This window comes from Pteropus medius, unplaced genomic scaffold, assembly GCF_902729225.1.
Source record: "Pteropus medius unplaced genomic scaffold, Ma_sr-lr_union100, whole genome shotgun sequence".
Taxonomy (NCBI): domain Eukaryota; kingdom Metazoa; phylum Chordata; class Mammalia; order Chiroptera; family Pteropodidae; genus Pteropus; species Pteropus medius.
Genome location: NW_024346062.1, coordinates 7,326,765 through 7,350,699, shown reverse-complemented (window position 1 = coordinate 7,350,699; position 23,935 = coordinate 7,326,765). Strand labels below are relative to the sequence as shown.

The window sequence follows — 23,935 nt, the reverse complement described above, 5'->3', positions numbered from 1 at the left end:
CTGAATATTTTTGGTCATAATATTTTAAGATAGTATTTTTATACACTAAGTGAATACAAATTCATTTGTTTGGCACTCTCCTTTCTACTTAGGCCAGAACAATCTCCAGCATGCAGTGAAATCTGTCTTCTGGCAGTGTTCTAAGACATCTTAAGCCCAATATGATCACGTAAGGGCAGTCAGCTTGCAATCTATTGAACACTTGAAGGAATCATGGAAGAAATATTACATTGCGCCTAAAATTAAAACAGCACCTTTACAAGTCTCAACTGGGTCAAATCCTCCCAATTTTAAGGCAAATAAGATAACGTTAATGTTAATCCAGCCCCAGTGTAGCAAGAATACATTATACATGCCATATGCACATAAGCAGGCCCATTGTATACACTCTAAGTTTCTAGACTATTATCCAACTTGATTTTAGAATCTCAGATTGAAGGATACTCATTTAATCACTTCTATATAGGTGGCCAGTGATAAGAACAGCTTATTCAAAACAGCAAGTTCCAAGGTCACAGTCTAGAGTTTCTGGATCTGGAGCTTGAACTATTTTTACCAAATGTCCTGAATGATTCTCAATTGTTTAACAGTCTGTACGTGTGAGAGAAAAAGCCACATCACTACGGACTTATTAGTTCACTTGCCATTTTCCATACATGCCAAGGAAATGTATGAATACCGTTTTCAGTAGAGTTAACACTGAGATTCCATTTTGTAGTATCAAAATTACATAATCTTAGTCTCAGCCTGTTATTCCTATCTGCTGAGATCTTATTGGATTATGGTTCAGATTCTTAAAAACTGTAAAATAATTGATGAAAATGATCATAATTCAGCTCTTTATTACCTGAGTTTTATGCTTACGTTATGCTTAAATACTAATGAATCATCATTGTTAACAAAGGCTGGCAAAAACCTACCTGCTGTGCACCACGCTCATTACTGAGCGTTCGCAGTTCATCTGAATGGGCCACACAAATTTCATGCAGTGCTGCTAAATCACGGGACAGATCAGTCCTAGAATGCTCTGTAGTGTCCGGAAGTTCAGGTACATTCTTTAAGGGAACATAAAAACTGTATTTAGAAACAGAAATTTTATTTTCTCTTCTGAAAAGATCCTAATTGGTTTTTAACACATAATAGTCTTAAATTTCTGTTAAAATTCTAAGGACTTATGGAAATGTAATAGTGCTAATTCTGATAAAAATAGGTTTTATGACCTCAGTATTTTACATCAAAACCAGGTTCCATTTTCTTCCTCCTAAGGGCAGAACATTGTGTAGTATTATTGCTAGCTATTCTAAATAAATGGGTTTCCTAAACTTTAGATTTCTTGGAATCTGGAACACAGTGCCAAATAGTGTAAGTATTAACTGCTAAATACAACCTAAACTTCAAATTCCTTCAGACTGAATCTCATTGTTAGTTGTATATGCTGATCAATTTGGACAAACTATAGTAGAAGCTGTGTTAATAAAAGTGTGATGTCAAGCCTACAATTATCTGGACTATGCCCAGAACACTTGCTAATGTGTGGAAATTATCAGTGTTAATTACGGTATCTTCAGATAAGGTTCATAAAGTAATTCAGTCACTATCATAAGTTGATAGTACAAGCACTAAATACTGATGCTATTTTGAGCCTTAGAATAAAATGTAACAAGCTCAGATTATCACTAATTTTGAATAAATTCATTCCTTTCCAGAACGATGACAATATTTGCTATATACTCCTAATACTGTAAAACACTCCATTTTCTATATTATAAAGAAACTATTAGAAAATAATTTTCTATTTACTAAATGACTCAGTTATTCACTTATTAATTCAGTGAATGAAAGATCATTGAGATGAAAGAAGTAAACTGGAAACAGCAACACAAAGTTATATATCAAAGAGATGCAGAGGATACTTAGGAAGCAAAATGAGAAGAATTCAGGTTTGGGGCCCAGCAAAGTCTTCCTGATGGAGCTATCTGAGGTGAGTCAAAAGATAAATTTGATTTATATAGGTAGCAAAGGAACAGAAGAGTATGAGGAGACTGGAAGAGTAGTAGAACACTAGGATTCTAAGCAGTCTGAAGGGCTAGATTGTGTGGCATTACTAGGAAAGTGATAGAGAAAGCTGGACCATAGACATTTGTGATTATGGAAAACAGAGTCCCAACCATGAATCTGAAACCTAAAACATGGCTTAAGATAAAACTAGCTAGCCTTAAAAAATTTTTTCAATCACTGACCAACTATTTTTTGGTAACTAGAAATATCTGTCTTCAAAACTTCCCAGAAGCTCAAATATAGAAACATGGACAGTTAACACTTGCTCCTTCATTTCTCTATTATAAATACGGATAATTTCTACACAGTACTTTTAATACCTGAGGTTGCAAACCAGGGGCCCACAGGCAGTCCTGATAGATTTAACTGCCCAGTGGTGTGATGGTTGTTTACTACTGTTTTTAACCAGGGATCCCCAACCCCCAGGCTGCAGACCAGTACCATCCATGGCCTGTAGGAACCTAGGAACTGGGCTGCACAGCATGAGGAGAGTGGCAGGTGAGCGAGCGAAGCTTCATCTGTATTTGCAGCTGCTCCCCAGTGCTAGCACCACCACCTCAGATCATCAGGAATTAGATTCTTATAGCAGCACCAGTCCTTGATGCCAAAAAAGTTGGGGACCACTTTTTTTTAACTGAATTTGAATGTATTAAGGCAGAATATGGGCAGCCTCAATCTCCTACCCTAGAACTCCTGAATGCCATACACCTGTCTAAATTCAGATATATATGTTCCCTTTCTGGTTTGTGTATGTGTGTGTGTGTAAAAACTGAATACTTAGTATATTTATTTGGTTTTAAATTGAGTCAACATCTGAAAATTTATAATTGATAATTTAAAAAATTTAACTTTGTTAAGAAATCCAGGGTTTTAGAAATTTTAAAAAATCCTCTTAATTTTTAATCACTATTTTATTTATAAAGGGCCAAAGAAGGCATAAGTAGTCCCACTCATTGAAGTAGAACATCAAATCCATGTATTTTATTCCTAAAAAAGCCACAAGAACATTCATTCTCTAGTCCATTTATACTTATTTAACCTGGTCAGAACTGGATCATGTCTCATTTCAGATTCCACACAACAGCAGCAAAGTAAAAGTAGCTAGTGGCAAAAAAGACTGTCGCAACAGCTAACAGGAATAATGAAGGGAAAAAACTAGAAAATGGCACAAGTCCAAAAGCCCCAATAGTGTATGCTTGGTATAAACTACTTAGTGTAAGAATAAGAGGTTGGAACTATAATCAAACAAAATAATTTGTTTAGGAAAGCAGTTCTGAATAGAAAATCTTTTTAAAGATTTTTGCTAAAATGAGTTAACTCTCAGCTGTACTATAACTATAGGTCTCAAAGTACTTGAAAATTATATACATACCCCAAGTTCATCTAAAAACATGATCATACGATGTTTGTTACTTTTGATGAAAGGATTGACACCTTCCATATAGGGCTCCTAAAAATATAAAAACAGCTTACTATATCCATCAGAAACAAACATTGTCTGATCTATATAACAGTGTACAGATGTAGCAAGAATTCTTACAAATCTAATTCCATCAGTAGCAATACATGTTCACAAGAATTAATCATACAGTGACAATATTTTCCTTCTGATGTAAACATCTATACTGAGGAACTGGAATATTTTAATAAAAGAATAAATTCTGGATGAGAACAAACTAGAACACACAGCCAAGCAGACACAAATTGCTTATATGTAATTCATTCAAAAAGAATTACTGAGACACTATTATTTGCCAAGCACCAATACAAACATGGGCCCAGCAATCTAGCAAAGAATATAGGAAGTTAAAAATGTATGATAAGGACTACGGTACAGAATTATATCATTCATAGCCGGCCTTGGGATTCAGATAAATTCAAAAGCTAAACCATACTTATAAACTGTGCTTTATACTAAGTGTATCTGAAAATACACTATATTGTAAAACAGGAAAGGGTTAGTATTAGCTAAGTTTTAAGAGATAAGGACCTCAACTGTCAATTCCAAAGCGACATAAAAAATTACTCAGTTTCTCTAAGTAGTGAAACACAAAGTAACATTACACCTATCAGATTGGAAAAAATTAAAAATAATAATACTTATTGAGTAATGCCAAGGCTATAGGGAGCAAAAAAGCTTAGTAATTTTATTAGTAATTTTACTCCAAAGTTAGTTTAAGGAAATTACCGGACAAGTTTGAAAGTAAGTATATATAAGAATACTTGTTATACCAGTATTTTTAATGTTGACAAATTAGAAGCCATCTAATTATCCAGTAGAAAACTAAACATCTGTCTATATGATGGCATACTAAATAATAATCATATGTTTCCAGGTACAGCAAGAAGTTTGTTACACATTGACAAAAGCAGGTGAGATGGTATGATCCCTACCAGAATATTAACAGTCCTTAGGTAGTGGGATCACACGGCTATTTTTAAAACTCTTGCAAGTTGAAAATTTAGTGAAGGTGTATTGTGAAATAATAGATTAGGGTGAATTTTAAAAATATGCTCACTTTTATAAGTGGGAGAATTTGAGTAAATTAAAAATTGAAAAAATAGTGTTCTATAATGGCTCAAAAGGTGGCTTTAAAAATTCCATTATTAAAATAAAATCTAAACATTAAAATCAACACCAACAAAAATATACAGTCTTTATGAAATATCTACTAGTGAAAATTTACTTAAGCTGTATTTTGATTTTATGATGTCAAAGTTTCACTCATAAATGATATTTTCAAGTATCAAAATGTTTTTACCTTAGCTCCAAATTCCACAAGATTTGCTAAGTTCTGCACAGACTTAGCAACTAAGATCAGTGTTCTTGCAGCAATAGGAGATGGGGAATCTATAAGAGAATTGGGCATAGTGAATGAGACCAACTCCAAAGGTACTGCAGGTAAAACCATTAAAATTTAGGACTTTAATATTTTTTTACTGTTAAAGATACTAACATTCACCCATTCAGAACTGTTTTTAAAAATGACCTGTATAATTCAAAAGAACTTGAGTTAAAGAGGGAACTATTGATTACATTTATGAGTGCTTCTAATTTTGTGAAAAAAGTACTACAAGACTCAGCAATTCCCCAATGGTTGATGATAATGCAAAATATCTCAAAGCTTAATATTCACACTAAAAAAAGCTCACTCTGTATACACTTTGTGACGATTCACAAAGCTAATTTCAACCTACTCAAGTTAGCAATTTGCAATCTGAGATGTTACCTTCTCCAACCCTCCACTGACTACAGATAACTCACTTTAAAGCTCAATAACAAAGATAAAGTATGGGACCTCTGTCCTATTTTGAAGAGAAAAACATGCAGTTTAAAATATTTTAAAAGTTTATTAAAGATTAGTTAGGAAGCATTTCCTTATAGAATACAGATAGTAGGATATAAACAAAGTATTTGTGGCTATTAACTATAAGCCCTGAAACATATTTAACAGTAAAAACCTATAGGGAGTCTACCTGACTGCCTGATTTTAGATTGTACTCTTTGTATCTTAAGCTGCTAAATTATCAATAGTATTGCCTCCTGGTTCATGGCTGACGTTCGGATAAATCTCCCCAAAAGAATTTTGAACCTTTTAATTTTTAATAGACCAGAGATTTAACCATTTTAGTAGCAACAAAACATAACAGATGTGATGGCTAGATGTGTAAAACTTAACATATTCCAAAATATTTTTAATACAACTCTGAACTTCAAATTATTAAGATAAAAATGGTTTGGGTTCTTTCTTCTAATAATGGCTCATTATTATATTCAACAGTCACAAGTACACCCTTGTCCTTTCTTTCAAAGAAGCCTACAACATTCCATAATGGACATATAGGTAATAAGCAAAACCAGTCTGGTTTACTGGAGTTTAAAATGGCTGATTAACGTTATATAAGTGGTGACAAGAAATCTCTAATCTCTAAAGAGCCACTTTTTAGTATTCACAGAGCACTACTGCAACTGCAGCACACACAAAGTTCCTCCCAATTTGAAAAAGTCATAAGAGTTTGAGACACAGGGAGAAATGGGGAAAAAGTGCTATGTGTGTAATCATGCCATCTTAGACTCCAGATATTAGATGGGAAGAAAAAGTAAGAAGCAAAATGAGGAGAAAAGGTAAAATAGCAAAAGGGAGGAAGAAGAAAAGAGGGGTGCTATGTATGTTTTTAAAAAAATCAAATTTACAAGAAAATAGGAGTAACCTTACTAAGTATGAAATTCTAATTTCAAAATTTATCAAAAACTGATTACCTGAGATGATATTAAACATCCTTGGATTCAGGATGGCAGGACAGATAAGTCGAAGAAAAACAAAACCACTGAATGGAAGGGAAAATTTTTTTTAGAAAACTACATTGAAATTATAAATATGAACAAAAGTTTTAATACTCAGAACCATGAACTCTGAACTAATAGAGGGGAGCCCAAACAGCTTTAAGGAAAATAAAGTATCTTACTTTAAGAACATATATCTTTTTCTTAAACATATTATTCATTTTTCTCAAATTTGGAATTTTAGATTTATGTTGTATTTGTAGCCTTTTACTGTCTCGGCTACTATTTATTCCAAGTTAGTAGTACATTTTAAATTTACTTTGAGGAAAGAGTGTCTTTAGGAACACTAATAATTTTGAAAAACTATAGGAGCACAAATAAACCTTTTTGTAGATACATAGTCTTGTAAGGTCCTAAAACTTCCATTCTCTTTTCTTTCTTTCTGTATTTAAACAACCCAGTAAAGTCTGTTATAAATTAAGTTGATTATATTGATTTTGTTGATGAGTCATAAAAATAAGAATCCATGTACTAGGGGAAAAGTAACTTCTTGATAAATGAAAATATAGAATGCTGAAAAGCTTTTATGGCAATAAAGAAAAAGACATCAGCTTTTCTATCTAAAATTTTTTAAAGTCCTTCAATTACAAAATAATAGCAAAAATAAGAATTAGTATAAAAGCACATGGCTTAACAACATTGTCATATACGATTTTACCAGCTAATCTTGGAACAATGTATATGTAGAAACTGCAGGCTTTTATAGCTCATTCTTAGCCTGGCCCCTTCAGTTAGAGACGACTTTTCTCTAATTTCCTTTAAGAGGAATCCACACTAATAACCGACCTGTTACTAGCCCCTTCTAAAGACAAGCATTATTCCTAAAACAGTTAATAAAATTCCTTCTAGAGACTAAAATAAGTCTCTGTTCTCTGTAGAGTGGATAACCCAATGTCTCAGCATTTACCTTCCAACATATGACAGTTTGCTCATTTTTGGAATCTTAGAAAGTGAGTATGTTATTTCTCAGCATTTGTTGCAATTATACAACAACAATTATTAAGTTTTTAAATTTGGGTTTAATTTATAAAGAATCCTGCACAAATTTTGCTTGAACATATTTTGATACTTAAATAGGTCTTAGAATCTGAAATATTAACCTGATAACATTGAACCGTAAAAGAATTTCAGCGTGCAAATCTATTTTCTTTGAGTTTTTAGAGGTAACTTTAAATTTAAGAGGGATACTATGTACCTACACATAATTTAAAAGCTTATCAGAGACAGAAATCATCACCTTCGGCATAAAGGCCTCTTCAAACACCCTCTAGTATCAAACAATCCACAGAGCAGAATTTCCTGATGTTTTTAACAAGTATACTTGTTTGAAACATACATAGTACAGTATTAACTTATGTAACATATAGCTGTGCTGAGACATATGCTTGTAATTCTTTTTTATTCTTCTCAATCACTACTAAAGCCAAGAAATACAGACTCTACAATTCTTAAGTATTTATATCTTATGATTACTAAGATTTTATCTGTAAAAGAGTAGAAGCTTCTACAAAATTTAGGTTGGGAACCAGATTAACATACATTTTCAAAACTATAATATTGGTGATTTTAGTGGTTGGCTAATTTTTTATTGGAAATAACATGACCAGAAGTATATATTCTTCATAATAAATTATATCTTTATTACACTACTATATTCTCTGATACTTTTTCACTAAATTTCCAATTGTCTTGAATGGGTTGGAGTGTGCTTAAAAAAAAAAAAAAACAACCTGCAATAGTGTTAAGAATATTAGATTGGGTCTTAGGATTGTCTTTGGTTATGTATTAGCCACTAACTTTATATATAACTTTAAGCAAACAATTTAACCTCTACAGATCTGCTTCTTCACCAGAAAAATGTTAAAATGATGATGAAGTCCCCTTATGTAACCTACAAAATTCTATATGACTTGCCAAAGCAATTTCTAATTATATAGTGAAGTCAATGAAACACAGCTTCAGAACTAGAGACTCTGGTTGGAGATTAGCCCAGAGTTAAGACTGTCTTACATATCGATTAATCAATATCTAAATGGTTCAATTATTGTTCTTAGCACCAGATCAATTCTTTTTTCTTTCTCTCTTCACTCCCTCCCTTTGTCTATATATATACATATATGTATATACAGATGTGTGTATATGTGTGTGTATGGAAAGTACTATATGAAGTTAGCCAGATTTTATTGATAACTTTTAACCTCATTCTGTTAGATAAAAAAATACCAAATAGTTAAAGTGACTATAAATGTTCAGGTTTTTAGGAAAAGCAATAAATATCTAAGTATCTCATAGTAACTTCCAAAACTCACACAAACACATACACACACAGATACAGTAAAAGTCTAGGAGCTGTCTGAACTCCGAAAATATCCAACAGGGCTCTATAAATAAAAGTATAAGGTTTTATAAGTTTTGTATACTGTTGGTCTTCAAATTTTTCCAATTATCCACTTGACTCTCAATGTGTGCCATATATAGTGGTGTAACAAGTGAACTGATAAGCCTTACCTAACAACTCTTGTTCTCATGGTGGTATTTGTAGGCCACTTGTGCTGAACAGATTTCTGTAAACACCCATAAATATATCTCAGTGTCCTGCCAAAATAAGCACAACCATCTCAATACAGAAAGCAAGTGAAAATGCTGCTCTTATTGTACCCAAAGCTGATTTACCAGATACAAGATATTTTAATGCAACTGGCCCTTCCGCCAAAAAACTACTTGACTAAAAATAATGAGAGAAATAAGTTTTCATTATTTATTGACTTAACCAATTCTTTACATTTACTTTAGAAGAAATCTTATCATTTTCAGATTACTTCTCTATTAATGAAAAAAGTATTGGGGTAAGGATACAGAGAAACAGAGTACAGGTTCGAGGGAGACATTGACCTAAGAAGTTAATGTAAACCTGAATAAGTGACTTCACTAACACTGGAAGCCATTAAGCAGATATTGAGTAATTTTCCCATGTACATTATGGGAAAGATACTCAAGTACAGACTGGATAGATACATTCCTTTTATCATCTCAAATCTGAGACTATAAAGCTCTATTCATTCCCAGAGTTACTATGGAAAATAGACATTGGTTTGTATAAAAACATAATTTATTTCACTCTGGTTTCTTCAGATCAGTCTTTTTCCTTAAACACAATTCATGTTGTGAGAGTAAAAACCCTAACTTTTTTAGAGTATCATAACATCAGAACAGTGGAAAAGCTTACATGTTTTAGAAATATATTTTAAAATACAAATATATAATTTTTTGTCAAATTAAAAATTCACAACTTACGGTGGAAGTATTTCTGAAGCCATGAATATTTTCTCCACAAGCTCTGAAAGTATGTTCAATAGGTGTGCTAAATTAGTGTTCACATCTTCATTTTTTTCTAACTTTGATGGACTTAACTAAGAGAATGAAAAAATATAAATGCATCTTGGCAATGATAAACAAATGAATCATGGTAATCAAACAGTTGTTTAAAGGTTCTCTATTTTTCATGTTAGTCTTTTGGGGAGGGGAGAGTATAAATGGGAATTTTTAAGTAGTTTGCTCTGTGGAACTATTTAGGTTTGTTACTGTAGTTCCCAGTTACAGTTAACCCTCGAACACCACAAATTTGAACTGCAGAGGTCTACTTATAAACACAGACTTTTTTCAGTAGATACCTGTACTGTTTTGGATCTTGGATGGAAGTCCAAGGATGCAGAAAGCTGACTGTATGCACTGATCTATGGGATTTTGGTATCTGCAGGCATCCTGGAACCAATTCCCCGCAGATACAGAGGTAGACTAAGTTTTGGGGGAGTTGAAAGTTATACATGGATTTTCCACTGTGTGTGTGGGGATGGCACCCCTAATCCCCACATTGTTTAAAGGTCAACTGTACTCAATTGAAGAGCAAGCTATGATTATTTAAAAATGTTCAGTTGCTTTGGGATTAATACCAGTGTTAAAGTTCTGTTCATTTACCAGGTTTTACCATAGATATTTACACACATAAAACTGGATTATACTTTATTTTAAATATCGTATTCTCAATCAGAAGACAAAAAAATGCTTTATTGGTCATGTATTCACAAATATACTAGGAATATTTAAATGGGAAGATCACTATACTATTATAAAATCTATCTTAATTCTGTTTATTTGAGGGAAAAAATGATTAAAATAGAAAGACTTTTCTGAATAAGACTTATTTAATGAATTATTAAAATACCAAATAAGGCCCTTGGGCAGAACCTTTCTCAAAACTCTTCCAGTAACCCTTGAAATCTAAGAGTTCTGATCTAGAATCAGTGGAGTAGATTATCTATGTATGTCTAAATTCCCTACCATGGATCTCCAGCATTCAGATATTCTTCAGCCTTGCTGAATTTCTGTATCCTATGCAGTTTTGCCAACTGTGGTATCAACCCAAGTTTTCAACACTAAATCATCAATTTATTCTCGTTAGTAAAAACTGACAACCTAATACAGAGTTAACATTTGACAGCTCCCAGTATATATTATCACATGAATTCATTATTTTATAAATTTTATATCTTCCTTCTGGAGTTACTCTACCTTCAAAGTAAAATGAGAGAATAACCATATGAGATTGCACTCTTTATCTTAATGGTTTATTATGAATTTACACTGAAACCTTAATAATCCAAAGAGAATGTTTTTATTTGCTTTTGAGGGAATTATCTCTCACCAGCCCTCCGCCCCCGAAAAAAAAAAAAAAAAAAAAAAAAAAAACTTCAAGGATAAACATAGATGCTACGATGTGCTACACAGAACTTAACTAGGTTATACAACAAAAGTATCCAGCAAAAACTTCAATTTATGTTATGTGCACATTCTAAAAGTAGCATACACTTTATCATTAGTACAGTAGGAGAAATGATAAAGTACTCAAGATAAATGAATTTCTCGTGCAATCAGGTTTTTCATGTCATAATAAAGTTCTCTCTTAAAAAAACACTGTTTTGCATAACATTTTCCTAATGTAATGAATAATTTTAGAAAGCTAATATATTTTCCTTATTAACTAACTATAAAGCATTGCCTATTGAAATAAGCTTTTTGCTGAAATATTTAAAACATTAAATTCTTACCTCACAGGACTGCTTGCTTTCCATTATCTTTAAAATAGAGTCTTTCAAAGCATGATGAACGAATTGTGTAGCAGTGGCTTTCATATACTGCTCCATCAAGGTGCTTGCAAGTGTTGTGGCTCGAAATAAAGTAGTGGCTTCATCTACATAAATATTTACATTAAAAGAAATTCATTTTTTCCTCAACAATTATAACCATTTAAGTATGCTTAATTGCATGTAGCACTGAGGTACTGATTATAACAATATCCTATATTTCTATACACTCAACCCTTCAAAAGACTTTATATCATTACTTCATTAGATCATAAACAGGAGAAGGGATTAACACTACCACATTCATATAAAAAAGCAAAGGCTTAGAAAGTTTAGGTGACTTGTCTAAAACCAAAGAGCCAGTTAGTGACATAGTAAGGCTAGAATCTAGCTTTGCTTTCCACTGAGCCCATGCTTTGAAAAATCTGAGTTAATTTCCAAATAAAAATATAACATAACTCAGAAAAATCTGAGTTAATTTCCAAATAAAAATATAATAATAAATCCCAGTATATTATTAACCTAAAACATGGCACTAATGACTTTTAATAAAATCCTAAAACAAATATTGCCAGAAAAGACAATCTCAGTGTAAACTATGTACCACCACTTTTTCTTTCCCGAAAAATTTATATATTTTTACATTTTCTATGATTAGGAGGAAATAGTTCTAGATGTCACAGTTTATTTGAGGAAACCTGGAAGCAAGTACTGTTACTGAGTCAAAGTGCTGGTTGGAAATGGGTAGTTCTGACATATTTATAAGGCATTACAAAACATTATGTGCCAGCTATATTTGCCTGGAAACTACTGATCTATAGAAGCTAGAAATAAAATTCAGCTAACACTCAACTTTTGTGTAATGAATTAGTAAAAAATAAACAAGAGATTGTGGTAGGTATACCAAACTATTCTTAATAAAGCACCATGAGCCACTGATCTGGACACAGAAGTCGCTTTCTTATGGCTTCTAATACTAATCTGTCATGACAGAAACTTGTATTAGAAGTATCGACCCCCCATATTAGCCAGCATAAGAATCAGAATTGACATTCCAACTGTTATTTTAATGAAGGAAAAACATAACTTAGTTAGATTATTTACCTGTTTAATATATTCTAAGATGAATCCACAAATATTTGATATGTAAAATCTGATTATTGATCAAATTTTTATAAGTATCACACTAACACTTCCATACTGTACCTTCCATGCTTATTTCTCTGTCATTTAGTGTACATAACAACAATGATTCAAGCTTTTCATGGAGAAAAATCCTCAATAGGATGCTAGCCAGTAGTGTTCGGTCTTGTCCACATACATGTGATAAAGCATAGACTACATGAAGTTCCTTTTGCAGTATAAGCTAAAAATGACATTAAGAAAGATTGTTGAAAGTACACAGCATTAAGCATCCTCAGTGAGATTAACAGAATATATGTTCTTATATTTAGAAATATGTTCTACTGAATAAATTTATTAAAAATAGAATGAGTTTATAGCCTACATATTTTTGTCTCTTTAAGACCAACATCATACTATCACAAGGCTATTCACTCTGTCAGTGTGTCACTAAACTATGGAATTACTACACTTAATGGATCTTTCATTAAATATTAAATATTTCTGTTAACACCATTAAAAGTAATTAGACTGGTAAATAACTTAATACCTCTTTAAATTCACTGTATTCTTCTTCTGGCATGATTTTTTCCATAGAATATCGTGCTCGGACTCGCAGGGATCCTGGTTCAATACCTTTTAACGGTATATGGGAGCTGAGCAAAAACCATTCATCTGTGGCATGCCCTTTCTGTAGCCGGCTCAACTGGCAGCGCATAAATACTTTGATATGATAGAAAAACATCAAATGATTACTGTCTAAAACGATGACACCATAATTAGTCACATGATTAAATTTTCTGATGTTCAGTCTTCTCTATAGTATTAAATGCTTTTTATTGTAAAGGAGTTTTTGGTGATATCACAAATTCAGCACTTACTGTTTACTTCATTAATTTACTGAATATATACTGTGTTCCAGACTCGAACACAGGATACAGACATGATTAAGACATAGGCTCTGAGTTACATGTTGGTCATGGTCTAGCCAAGAAGGCAAGAAATCAATTACAGTACAATGTGATAAGTGCTGTTAAGAGTGGTTAATAATGCTGGAATACAGAGAGGTAATATCTAATTCAACCTGCAGAGGTTAAAAATTTATTCTAAACAAGTAACCCTTAAGTGGACTTGTAACAGGATCTGGAGCTGTTCAGCTAAATATAGAAAGAGACAGGCAGCTGGGGTAGAGGTAAGCACGAGCGCAGTCTAAATAGAAGGTACGATGGATGCTTTTAAAATCCATGGATAATTTATGAGCTAAGAAAAAGCTGGTGTAGTAACTGGAGAGAGGGATATACTAAAAGATTACACAGTGAGAGCAAAAGGAAGGAGGAATAAATCAGGAAAGGATCTTTCTTCTGCGTCACTGGGGGATGGGGGTAGATTTTATTTTAAAAGTAATGGGGAACCACTGAAAAAGGTTAAGCATTTAAACACAGAAATTACAGAATAAACATTTTATACAGAAAAATTCAGGCTTTGATCTATCCGTTAATACATAACACTTCTTTCCCTAAGCCTGACTTTTAAGAAGATATTAACCTCATTCACACTGATGTGAATTACTAAATTCCACTGCCACCTGTTTTAGCAACAGGCTGAGAAAAGGTGTGCAGCTGAGATCCAAAACTGGGAGGGTTTGAATACCAGAGGTGAATAAATAGTGCACTCACATTTAAAAAATTTTGTAAGATTTTTTTCACTTACATGCCAAGTATAAGAAAATAGGAAAAACCTAAAAAGTAGAAAGAAGAGATAGGGGAAGAACCAAAGAAAGATGACTACTGCTGCTGTTTTCTTGTTCTTCCTACTCATTGGGAAGGGGAAGATGAATAGATACATAATTTAATCATAAGGGCTTAGGTTTACAGTATGTACACTTTACTAATTTTGGTCTTTTTATCTTACATACATTTCTCAACAACCAATACCTTTAGAAGTACAAAAAGAAACATGTCAAATTATACTATGTGCACTTTTATTTTTCAATTTCCGTTTTAGACTATATTGCATTATAAATAAAGTATGCAAAACACGGGGTTTTTTTTACATTAAAAGAAATTTCTGTATCAACTTACAGATATCAGGATCTTTGCTCTTCTTTGTTTTATTACTAAGAGTTATTTCAAATCTGTTGATATCAGGGGGAAGATCACTAAAGGAGCAAGGAGAAAAAGAATTAACAAAATGTCCTGGTATCAAATTATGTAATTCTTTTATTTCTAGTATCAAATAAGGCCCCTATTTTTCTACTAAACTTAAATGTGTTAGATTTACTATTAAATTCAAAACTTGTTTTATTGGTATATAGGAATACAGACAAGAAAATTACAGTCCCCTATTATCTTTAACCTCCTCAAGTAAACCATGAGCCTTTGTAAACATTTTGTATTTGTGCCAGTAAGTGGTTTTGGACTTGCCAGTAATGCTAATTCATATTAATAACTATGTGAAAAACAAAAGACACAGCACTTTACTAGTAAAGTGAACAAATACAACAGAAAAAAAAATGTTTGTACTATTACAATGCCTGGACTCGGTACCTTGTTGAGGGTTTAGGTAGAGAAAAAAAAAAAAAAAAAGAGGCGGGGGAGAAAATGCAATATGGTAAAAGAAAATAATTTAATGTAATGATAAAATGAGACTTACTCAAAGACAAACTCTTCTGACCATACAGGGTTTTGCCCTTCCCTTGCATGAGTTTTTGCTACCTGGACACTGTTCAGGTAGATGTTACAATACGGATTAGTAAAATGTTTTAGTGGGAGTTTATGAGCTTCTTCAATATGTAAAACAAGGCTGCTGACCTAAAGAAAGCACAAAAATTGTTACCCCAGATTTCAAAACTTATGCATTAGCCTTCAAAAGCAATTACTATAAATGAAATTTTGTTTTACAAGTTATTCCTCCAATTATATTCTTGCAGGAATGAAATATACCTTTTCTACTATAAAACAATTGTTCAGAGAAGATGAAGGTAAGAAGGGGATTCTTTATTAATACAAGTAAATAACTGTCACCACCCAAATCAAAATCTCATGTTAGTTATATAATACTCACCTGGAAGGTTTTATTTCTATAAAGAGTTCCACAGCTATAAAATATTTTTAAAACAGATTCTACCTCTCCATTCTACAGAAAAGGATACAAATCCAAAGAAGCAAAGTTATTTGTCAGTTTTGATGCCAAAACATAGACTATCTACCTTCTAGTATCTGGCCCTCCTTTCTCTCTTGCCAACTACTACTAGTGTGGCCTTGGGCAAGTCAGCCTTCTGTGAGCCTCATCTTCCTCAGATATAAAATCAGGATAAAGTTTACACTGCAAATTGTTGTAAAAATTTGAAATAATATGTGTAAAGCACAGAGCAGAGTACCTGACCCAGGAGAAGAGTTCAAGAGGTAATAGCTATATCATATCTATAAATGATAATTTCATAGCTAAAGTTTCACACAATACACAATCTGCAGAAATTCAATCTGCTTTTCCATTGCTTACTAAATGTTAAAATATATTTTGAGAACACATAGTGATTATGTATATAATTAAATGCCTTTGGGGAGTCAGTCTTTTGGTTAAAGGAATATAAATTATAGTCATCTGAATATTAACCTGAATATTTACTTCCAATAAAACAATATGTTAAATTCACCAAGCTTATTGGAAATTCTCCTAAGTAAAACAAGTCACACTGGTCAATAAATATCATACTAAACTTTCCTCAAAACTCCAAAAATGTTAAAATTACCTATTTTTTTCTAGTTATCTAGGGATAACTATAAAGAAAAAAGCAAAGAAATGGAGGATTCAAATTTGACTTTACATGCCTAGAAAGAGAGAGGCAAGCTTAACTCTCCATAAACAAACATATAGGACATGTTAAGGTTTCAAATAAGATACAAGATACTACCTAAGAGTTATGTAATACATTTCAAAAGCAATTACTATAAAAGGAAAAACCCAAGTTTACTGGGATCGGTAATTTAAATCAGATAATCTTTTCAGTAAGTATCTTTAGTTCTACTTTTTTGAAATAGGCCAAAGTATAAATTTTTAAGAAAAAAATAATAAAAGTGCCCAACAGAATAGTGTCTGTTGTTGGTTTGGTATTATTTTAAATGGAAGAAAAAAATTCTTGGTATGCATTCAAAGGATGGCATTATGGACTAAATACCCAGCAAGTATGTAAAGAACGGTCTCTTTCCTAAAGAAATAACTATTTCTCCTGCTACTGAAGCAAGTGAGAGCATAGATTTTTAAACTGCCTGAAAATATTTTAAGAACTCTAAAGTGTTTCAAGTGTTGGCCAAAATAGTTCATACAGAAATAAAAATAAAGAAAGTGATAGACAAAATGTGACAGTTACAAATCAAAGAAAATTAAGTTTCACCTGACGCAGGCGTTTGTTAGATGTCCCTGGACTACTTTTCCGAAAATTGCAAAATGCCTGCAGTCCTTTCATCCAATCCTACAAAACAAACAGACAGACAAACAAAAAACAAAAAAAAACCCACAGCATTTCAAAGAAATATATTATACAATAGTTTAGTTTCCAATAATCACTGTTTTATTTAAATTCAATAGTTCTTTACTTCTTAGACTGCCATTTTTAAACTTACAGACTGCTGCATGTTAATATATTTGTGCCCCAATAAAATACAGCAATGATCAAAACAATTATAATAATTCTGCAGAAAAACTATTTCTGTAGAATCTCTACGTTAATGTTAAGTATACCAATGAGTGGCCATTAATTAGCTCCAAAAATAAAATTTATGTCTAGTTAAGCTGTTACAAATTGAGGCACCCTAAGGCAAAATTTAACTTGATAAATTTTTGAAAGGAGGGCTGACTGCAAAACCAATGGATAATGTGAGGACTGATTTGATGACAAGTATTCTAATAGTTACTTTAGCCCATGATGTGGGTAGAAATGTTTAAGAGGATCTGAGTTATTTGTAAACCTTTCACATATAACATTAAAATTTTTTCTAGCCTAATAGTCAAATGAAGTAGTTAGTAGCTATATTTTAACAAGTTTAACCATCTAGTGCTTTAGAGAAAGAAAAATTTCAGGTTCATCAAAAAGAAATACTTCACCTTGGCATTATATGTTTCTAGAAAGCTCTACAGCATTGCTTTACTCAATTGTGTCTTTAGTTTGTTGACTATTTCAATGAATCTGAACTGTTAATGTTTAGAGAACACATTTATAGTAAAGCAAATTAAGACCAAATCAATTACCACAACTTTTACAAATAGAAGAGACTAACCGGAGATCTCACAAGCCACCAAAGTAATGAAAATTAGAAATACAGGTGGTACTTTTGGACTTTAAGTAGTATTTGGAAATACAGAATACAGAAAGAGTACATATAAATACAGTAAGAAAATGTTCTGTTTATACAACTAAATGAGGAATGCAAAACATACTGAAATAATCATTAAGGTATGTAACATCTTTAGTTAGAAAGAGGGAACACGGCAAAGTAACTAGAAGATAGGATATGGAGTTTAAATTTCCTAACTCAATTTCTAATATTTTTAAAAATGTCTATGTTACCAAAATGTTTTGAGCCCTACTTTTTCATCTAAAAATTATGGATACATACCAGGTTTTATGTGTGTTATATGGTTGTAGTGAGTACTTGAGATATTTTATAAAGATTTGAAACATGACATTCAATTATGAGCCATGAAACATAATATTTCATTCACCAAGTTTTTTCTAAAGTCAGGTATTTTCATAATCTATGAGTTGGAGGCCCATATCAGGATCCACAGTTTTAAGAGCATCTGCCTGATATTGAAGGCTGGCAAATTATCTTCTATTTTCAACAAAGTTGCTTTCTTCGACCTCTTAACCACCTTCTGATTCCTTCCATACACAGAGTATAAGCAGAAATATGGTAGTATTTCCACAAAATACCACTAAGCACCCCAGAAATATTATGGTTCAAAGAAGTCAAAATATTTTTAGAAGATTTTTTTTAACACATTATTTCTTCACAGCATTACTTTAAATTTAATAAAGGTCATTAGAAGGGCACTGCAAATAGATCAATGGCTAGTGCCAAAAACAGGCATTATATATAGACTTAGAGAAAAAGAGAAAATTCCTAAAATAGTTTTCCTTCTGATGACTGAACTTGTATTTTTAGACATGGAGTTCAATCAGTGAATACTAACAATGCTTGTTAGCAAAACTAACTGGCTTACCTTTCAGTAGTACTGAGAATATAACCTTTCTGCAGAGAGGATTTTAAATGAACATTCTCAGTTAGACTCAACATCATAGAGTATTTAAAGGTCAACTTAAAATGCAATTTTCATTCCTAATAATCTGTTACTGTGTTTTTCTGCATTTCTTTCAAAAAATGTTTTACATATAAATATTACTATTCCTTAAAAAGATGATTAGATTTCAGGCAGCATCTGTTTTATCACTTTATCTTAAATGCAATCATTTCTATTCTAGTTAAAAACAAAACAAGTGTACAGTATATAAATGTCTAACTACTATGTTGTATACTTAAACTAATATTGTATGTATGTCGACTTTAACTGAACATCAAATTAAAAGAAAAAAAAAGAAAACATGGGCCAAATATTTACAGTAGTTGAAGAAACAATTAACTTACTTCTGCTTGTTCTGGAGTTTCTCCTGCAAAGTAAAAGATGTAATGTTCTTCACTAAAGTGCTGAACTACTATCTGAAAACAGTTTGGCCTTTAAATAGAAACAAAAAAGTTATTAGGAAGGAAAGTATTAAAAGACTAAAGCCACTTAAAAAAAATCAAAATATATATTTTATATAAAAATACATAATTCTTAATTAAGGGAAATAATACTCCCTTGTACCAAATCATTACTAAAAAGCAAATGTCAGCTGCATGTATTTCAGAAAACTTTTTGTCTGCACTATTAAGTTTTCATCAAACTTTCAAAATTTTTAATCTACAATGTAAATTAATTTTAAGACATTAGAAATAGAAAAGTTACAAAGAAATTGAAGCAGAAATGCCAGAATTATATATAGGTAATCCAAACATTTTTAAAGCAAATAAAATGTTACTAAACTCACTGCTTCAAGATGATACAGAATATATATATACATATTTGTGAGTGTATGTATATATATATGCACTGGAAAAAGATTAGACATGTTCTTAGGCCAAAAATGTTTTTAGTGGTTATCTCTTAGTAGATAAGTGATTTGAATTTTCCTCTTTATAATTTTATGTAAGTACAATATCGGATAGTAGTTTATGTCTTTTTGAAGATGTGCTCTGACTTGAAAATGTTTATAAAATGTTTAGTAAGGGTTTTCATGTTTTAGAAACTCAATAAATGTTATTTCTATTTATTGCTTTAACCAAAGATTATATCTTATACTTCAGTATTAGGAGGCCATAGCAAAATCTCCAAAGTACAAGCTTAACTTATTAAAGATATAAGAAACATCTTTTCATGCTTTGAGAATGCCATAAAAATAATGGAAAACATAAACTGAAACATTCTGATTCTGAAAGTGGTTTATATCAGACTACCCCTTCCAGTTGGATAAAATATAAACAAAACAAAAAACTTTTCAGGTGTTTGCCAACACCTACACTGTGTTGGACAAGAAGCTGAGAAGCTGAAATGCTAAGCAGAAAGCAGCAGCTAAAATGTTAAAAAAGTAACCAGTGCATTCAGCAGTTTCACAGTGCTGCTGGAATCAAATGAGTTCAGAGCCTTTAAAAGAGAAAGCTTTCAGTTGAGACCCCTACAGCTATGCCTTCAAAATAAAAGCAAACCAGAAATAGCCTTAAAGTTTTCTTCAAAATAAAAAAGGATAAGAAAATGAAATAGCCTTTACTAATACTTCCACTGGATCCCTGAGAGAATCAAGATGAACTACCCCTACCCTAAAATCTCTGGCAGAACAACAATCCTTTCTGGAAACAGTAACATCCACAGTGTCTACAGTTTTTCACACACAATGTCCACCATTCAGTCAAACATAAGTAGACATTACAGGAATCAGGATCAAATAACTGAAAAGCCAAAAGAAAAAAAATAACAAAGGAGAAAGACCTATGTACTAATCCAGATACTGAAATTAGATACAATTTTCAAATACTGTAATGAAAATGTTTAATAAATAAAATAGCTAATTTTTCCAGATAACTGGATCTATAAAAGAATCAAATGGAAATTATAAAATGAAAAATGTAATAAACATAAGTAAGACTTTGACAAATGCATTAAACTTCAGAAGAGTAGATTAGTGAACTGAAAGACAAATCACAAGAAATCCAGACTGATGCGCAAAGAAAAAATGATGAAAACAGACAACTACATAAGAGACACATGAGACATAGTAAAAAGGTATACTGTGTAACACGAATCCCAAAAGATAAAAGAGAATGCAGCAGAACTGCTTAAGGAGATACCAAGTTTTCAAAACTGATAAATGACATCAGGTCTGAGAGTGAAGAAGTTTTACAAACATCAGGATAAATTTTTTAAAAAATTACGGTAGGCACATTTTGGTTAAATTGCTGAAAATCTAAAATAAGAAAAAATCTCACAGCAGCCAGAGAAAGATGAAATACAGTACCTTAAGGAGAAAAGTCACATTATTTCAAAACAAGAATCAATTAGAATGACAAAGTTAATGCTGTAAGGCAGAAAACAATCTTTAAAATGCTGAAAGAAAATAACTGCCAACTGAAAATTTAAAATCCAGGTAAAAATCCTTTCTTAATGAAGATAAAACAATACTGCAACGGTGAAAGATTCAGTCTAAAAAATGATAAAGGTGTAAACATTCCCACATAAATATTCACTACAATAACTCAGTATCACTGAAATGTCTTTCAATTTGTGCTTCCAAAATGGTTATATTTTAAAGTAAAGCAGTATTAAGAGTCAGAAGTTTCGCATAAAGAAATAGAGTACTTAGAGGACTCTTTGTAATACTAAAAATCATAGGAAAATTGGTACAGCTGTACAATTAAAGTGGGCAGGGAAAGAGCCAAACGAGCAGTGTGTCCAACATTCCTTCGTCACAGCTGAGCACGCACACCAACCAAATCTATTGCAGAGGACCTGCTGTTAACTTCACATTAGACTTCATCTAAATGCTAAAAATCTCAGTGTATTGGGTTCTATGCTTACACAATGCAAGAAATGTTCAAATACCTGTCGTGTATTTGATAACACAGCAAAGAAAAAGATAACAGCATTTATCTACAATTTACCCTTTTGTGCTATGGTATCTGCATTCTACAATACATAATTTAGTATCAACCTATTTTTCACTAGTCTCATTATCTGGTAGAGGTGACTTTTCACTTCCTTGAAATACGCTTTGCTGATGCTGTCTTCGTTGGCATTCAGTCTTTCTCAGTGCTTCCCAACTATTTCATAGTAAGGCACACAAAAATACAGTTGATGGTAAACTGGCATACTTTGAAAAAATGTTACTTTTTAAAAATAAGACACGTGTTACTTCTCATATATAACTTTTTCATATTAAGTTTAGACTTGGTATCATTAAATACAAAACGTGGCCTGGACTTTTTCAGATGTCTTCAAATTCTTGAACGTCACCTTCAACAAGAAACTGCACAAGAAGCAAGTTATAGTCTTGTAGCAAATGATAAATGTTTATTTATTGCTTTTTCACTACTTAACATAAACTCCTTTCTTGACATTATTAACTAGAATAGGAATAATTCAGTCCCTTTAAATTGTACTTCAAAGTTCTGATCTTTTTACTCTAGGAGTTCCTTTCTTTAATTGGCAAATATAATGTTGACCTTTTGATAGTACAAACAGGACTTCAATTCATTTGCGCCTGTTCATATAAATTATGTCAAAATAATGATAAATAGCTTTTCTTTGAAATTATCCAGATGTTGCTTTATTAGTCTTAATTCTTTAAGATATATATTATTCAAATTATAATGTATTACTAGTGAATCATTTTTAACCTCACTTTTTCCAAAGTTGAATTTCTGCTTTGAATCTAAAAATGTCAGAACACAATATCTTTTTATATTGTACTTCTAATTTTGAGAAAGTTTACCCATTCTTCAATAAATCTGCAAAGTGATAATTATTCACCAAAAAGTTTTCTTCTTCTAGATCATAAACTTTAGCAAAACTCTTCTTTGAGCAGCTTACATACTTTGGTATCAAACAGTACAGTGGTATTGTGATCCCATTTTCCCCCAAGAAACTGAAAGCGTGCAGTTAAAGCAGCTTGGATTTTATTAGTCTCCATTTTTAACTATCATTTCATCTGGAATTCGGGTCTACAGACCAAATATTACATATAAGAGCATGTCTGTATAGCTTATTTTCCAGAATGAATTTCTGATGTAAAACCTTTAAATGTTCCTATCGTGAAGCCTCGTCATCAATCATAAACTTAAATACTATTTCCATATCTTCTTGGTTTCAAAGAGATTCATTTATTGTTTTGAATAATTCGTCTTTAATTATTTCTTTTGGTGATTCTTTGAATGACTAATAATTAACTTCCAAGTATTTCTCTAAAGTCTATAGATTCATCAGTCTGCAGTGAAAATGTAATCTCTATCTACATATAGCCAATGCATTTACTGATAATCCTATCTGAACACAATCTAATACTATTTGAAAGTGGTATCTTTTCTTTTTTTTTTTTTTTTTTGCTTTTTGGCCTCAAAGATTTGGCTATTTCCATGCAGACTGACTAAACAAATAATATTTCAAATCTGTGTGAAGCACTTTGGCTTTAGCTTTAGCTCTTAATTGCATGATCTTCTAACAAACTTCCGAAGTCTATGTAACCTGCCTAGTAGAAATGCCATCCTGAAGCAAGCAAGTTCTTAAAAAGTCAGAGGAAAGTACTGAAATATGGCCACTACCAGAGCTTTGTCTACAAATGTTACACACCAATTCTTTTGCCATAACAAAATAAGGAATTAAAACAGTTTATTGAGGGAGTCATATAATTTCAAGCATTATAATCATTGAAATGTAAAACGTTTGTTTTACTATTGTTATTATAATAACTTACAACCACAAATATTTCAAGGAACACCTATAACTTATTCTCTGCACACTGGTTGGGAAGCTCTGCTCTATTAAATGAATTCATACTCATCCTCCAAGATTCAGCTTAAGAACCACCTATTTCTTATTACTTATCTCAATAAGCTAGTTCCCAAATCTCTTCCCTCTTGCAACTGTTGATAGCACAAATAAACTGTATTTGGGAAAGAACAGT

At 31.9% G+C, this 23,935-nt stretch overlaps 1 protein-coding gene across 1 annotated transcript in view; it reads right to left on the bottom strand.

Moving 5' to 3' along the window:
* RASA1 (RAS p21 protein activator 1) overlaps window positions 1–23,935 on the bottom strand; it is a 94,235-nt gene that overhangs the window by 1,198 nt on the left and 69,102 nt on the right. The window contains exons 12-24 of the mRNA XM_039875016.1: window positions 19,311–19,398; window positions 17,060–17,137; window positions 15,319–15,476; window positions 14,748–14,824; window positions 13,217–13,389; window positions 12,751–12,910; window positions 11,509–11,651; window positions 9,698–9,813; window positions 8,912–8,998; window positions 6,320–6,387; window positions 4,821–4,909; window positions 3,431–3,508; window positions 921–1,055 (exon numbers count right to left, since the gene is read on the bottom strand). Coding sequence (XP_039730950.1) covers window positions 921–1,055; window positions 3,431–3,508; window positions 4,821–4,909; window positions 6,320–6,387; window positions 8,912–8,998; window positions 9,698–9,813; window positions 11,509–11,651; window positions 12,751–12,910; window positions 13,217–13,389; window positions 14,748–14,824; window positions 15,319–15,476; window positions 17,060–17,137; window positions 19,311–19,398 — 1,450 coding nt within the window. The remainder of the gene's footprint in view (window positions 1–920; window positions 1,056–3,430; window positions 3,509–4,820; window positions 4,910–6,319; window positions 6,388–8,911; window positions 8,999–9,697; window positions 9,814–11,508; window positions 11,652–12,750; window positions 12,911–13,216; window positions 13,390–14,747; window positions 14,825–15,318; window positions 15,477–17,059; window positions 17,138–19,310; window positions 19,399–23,935) is intronic.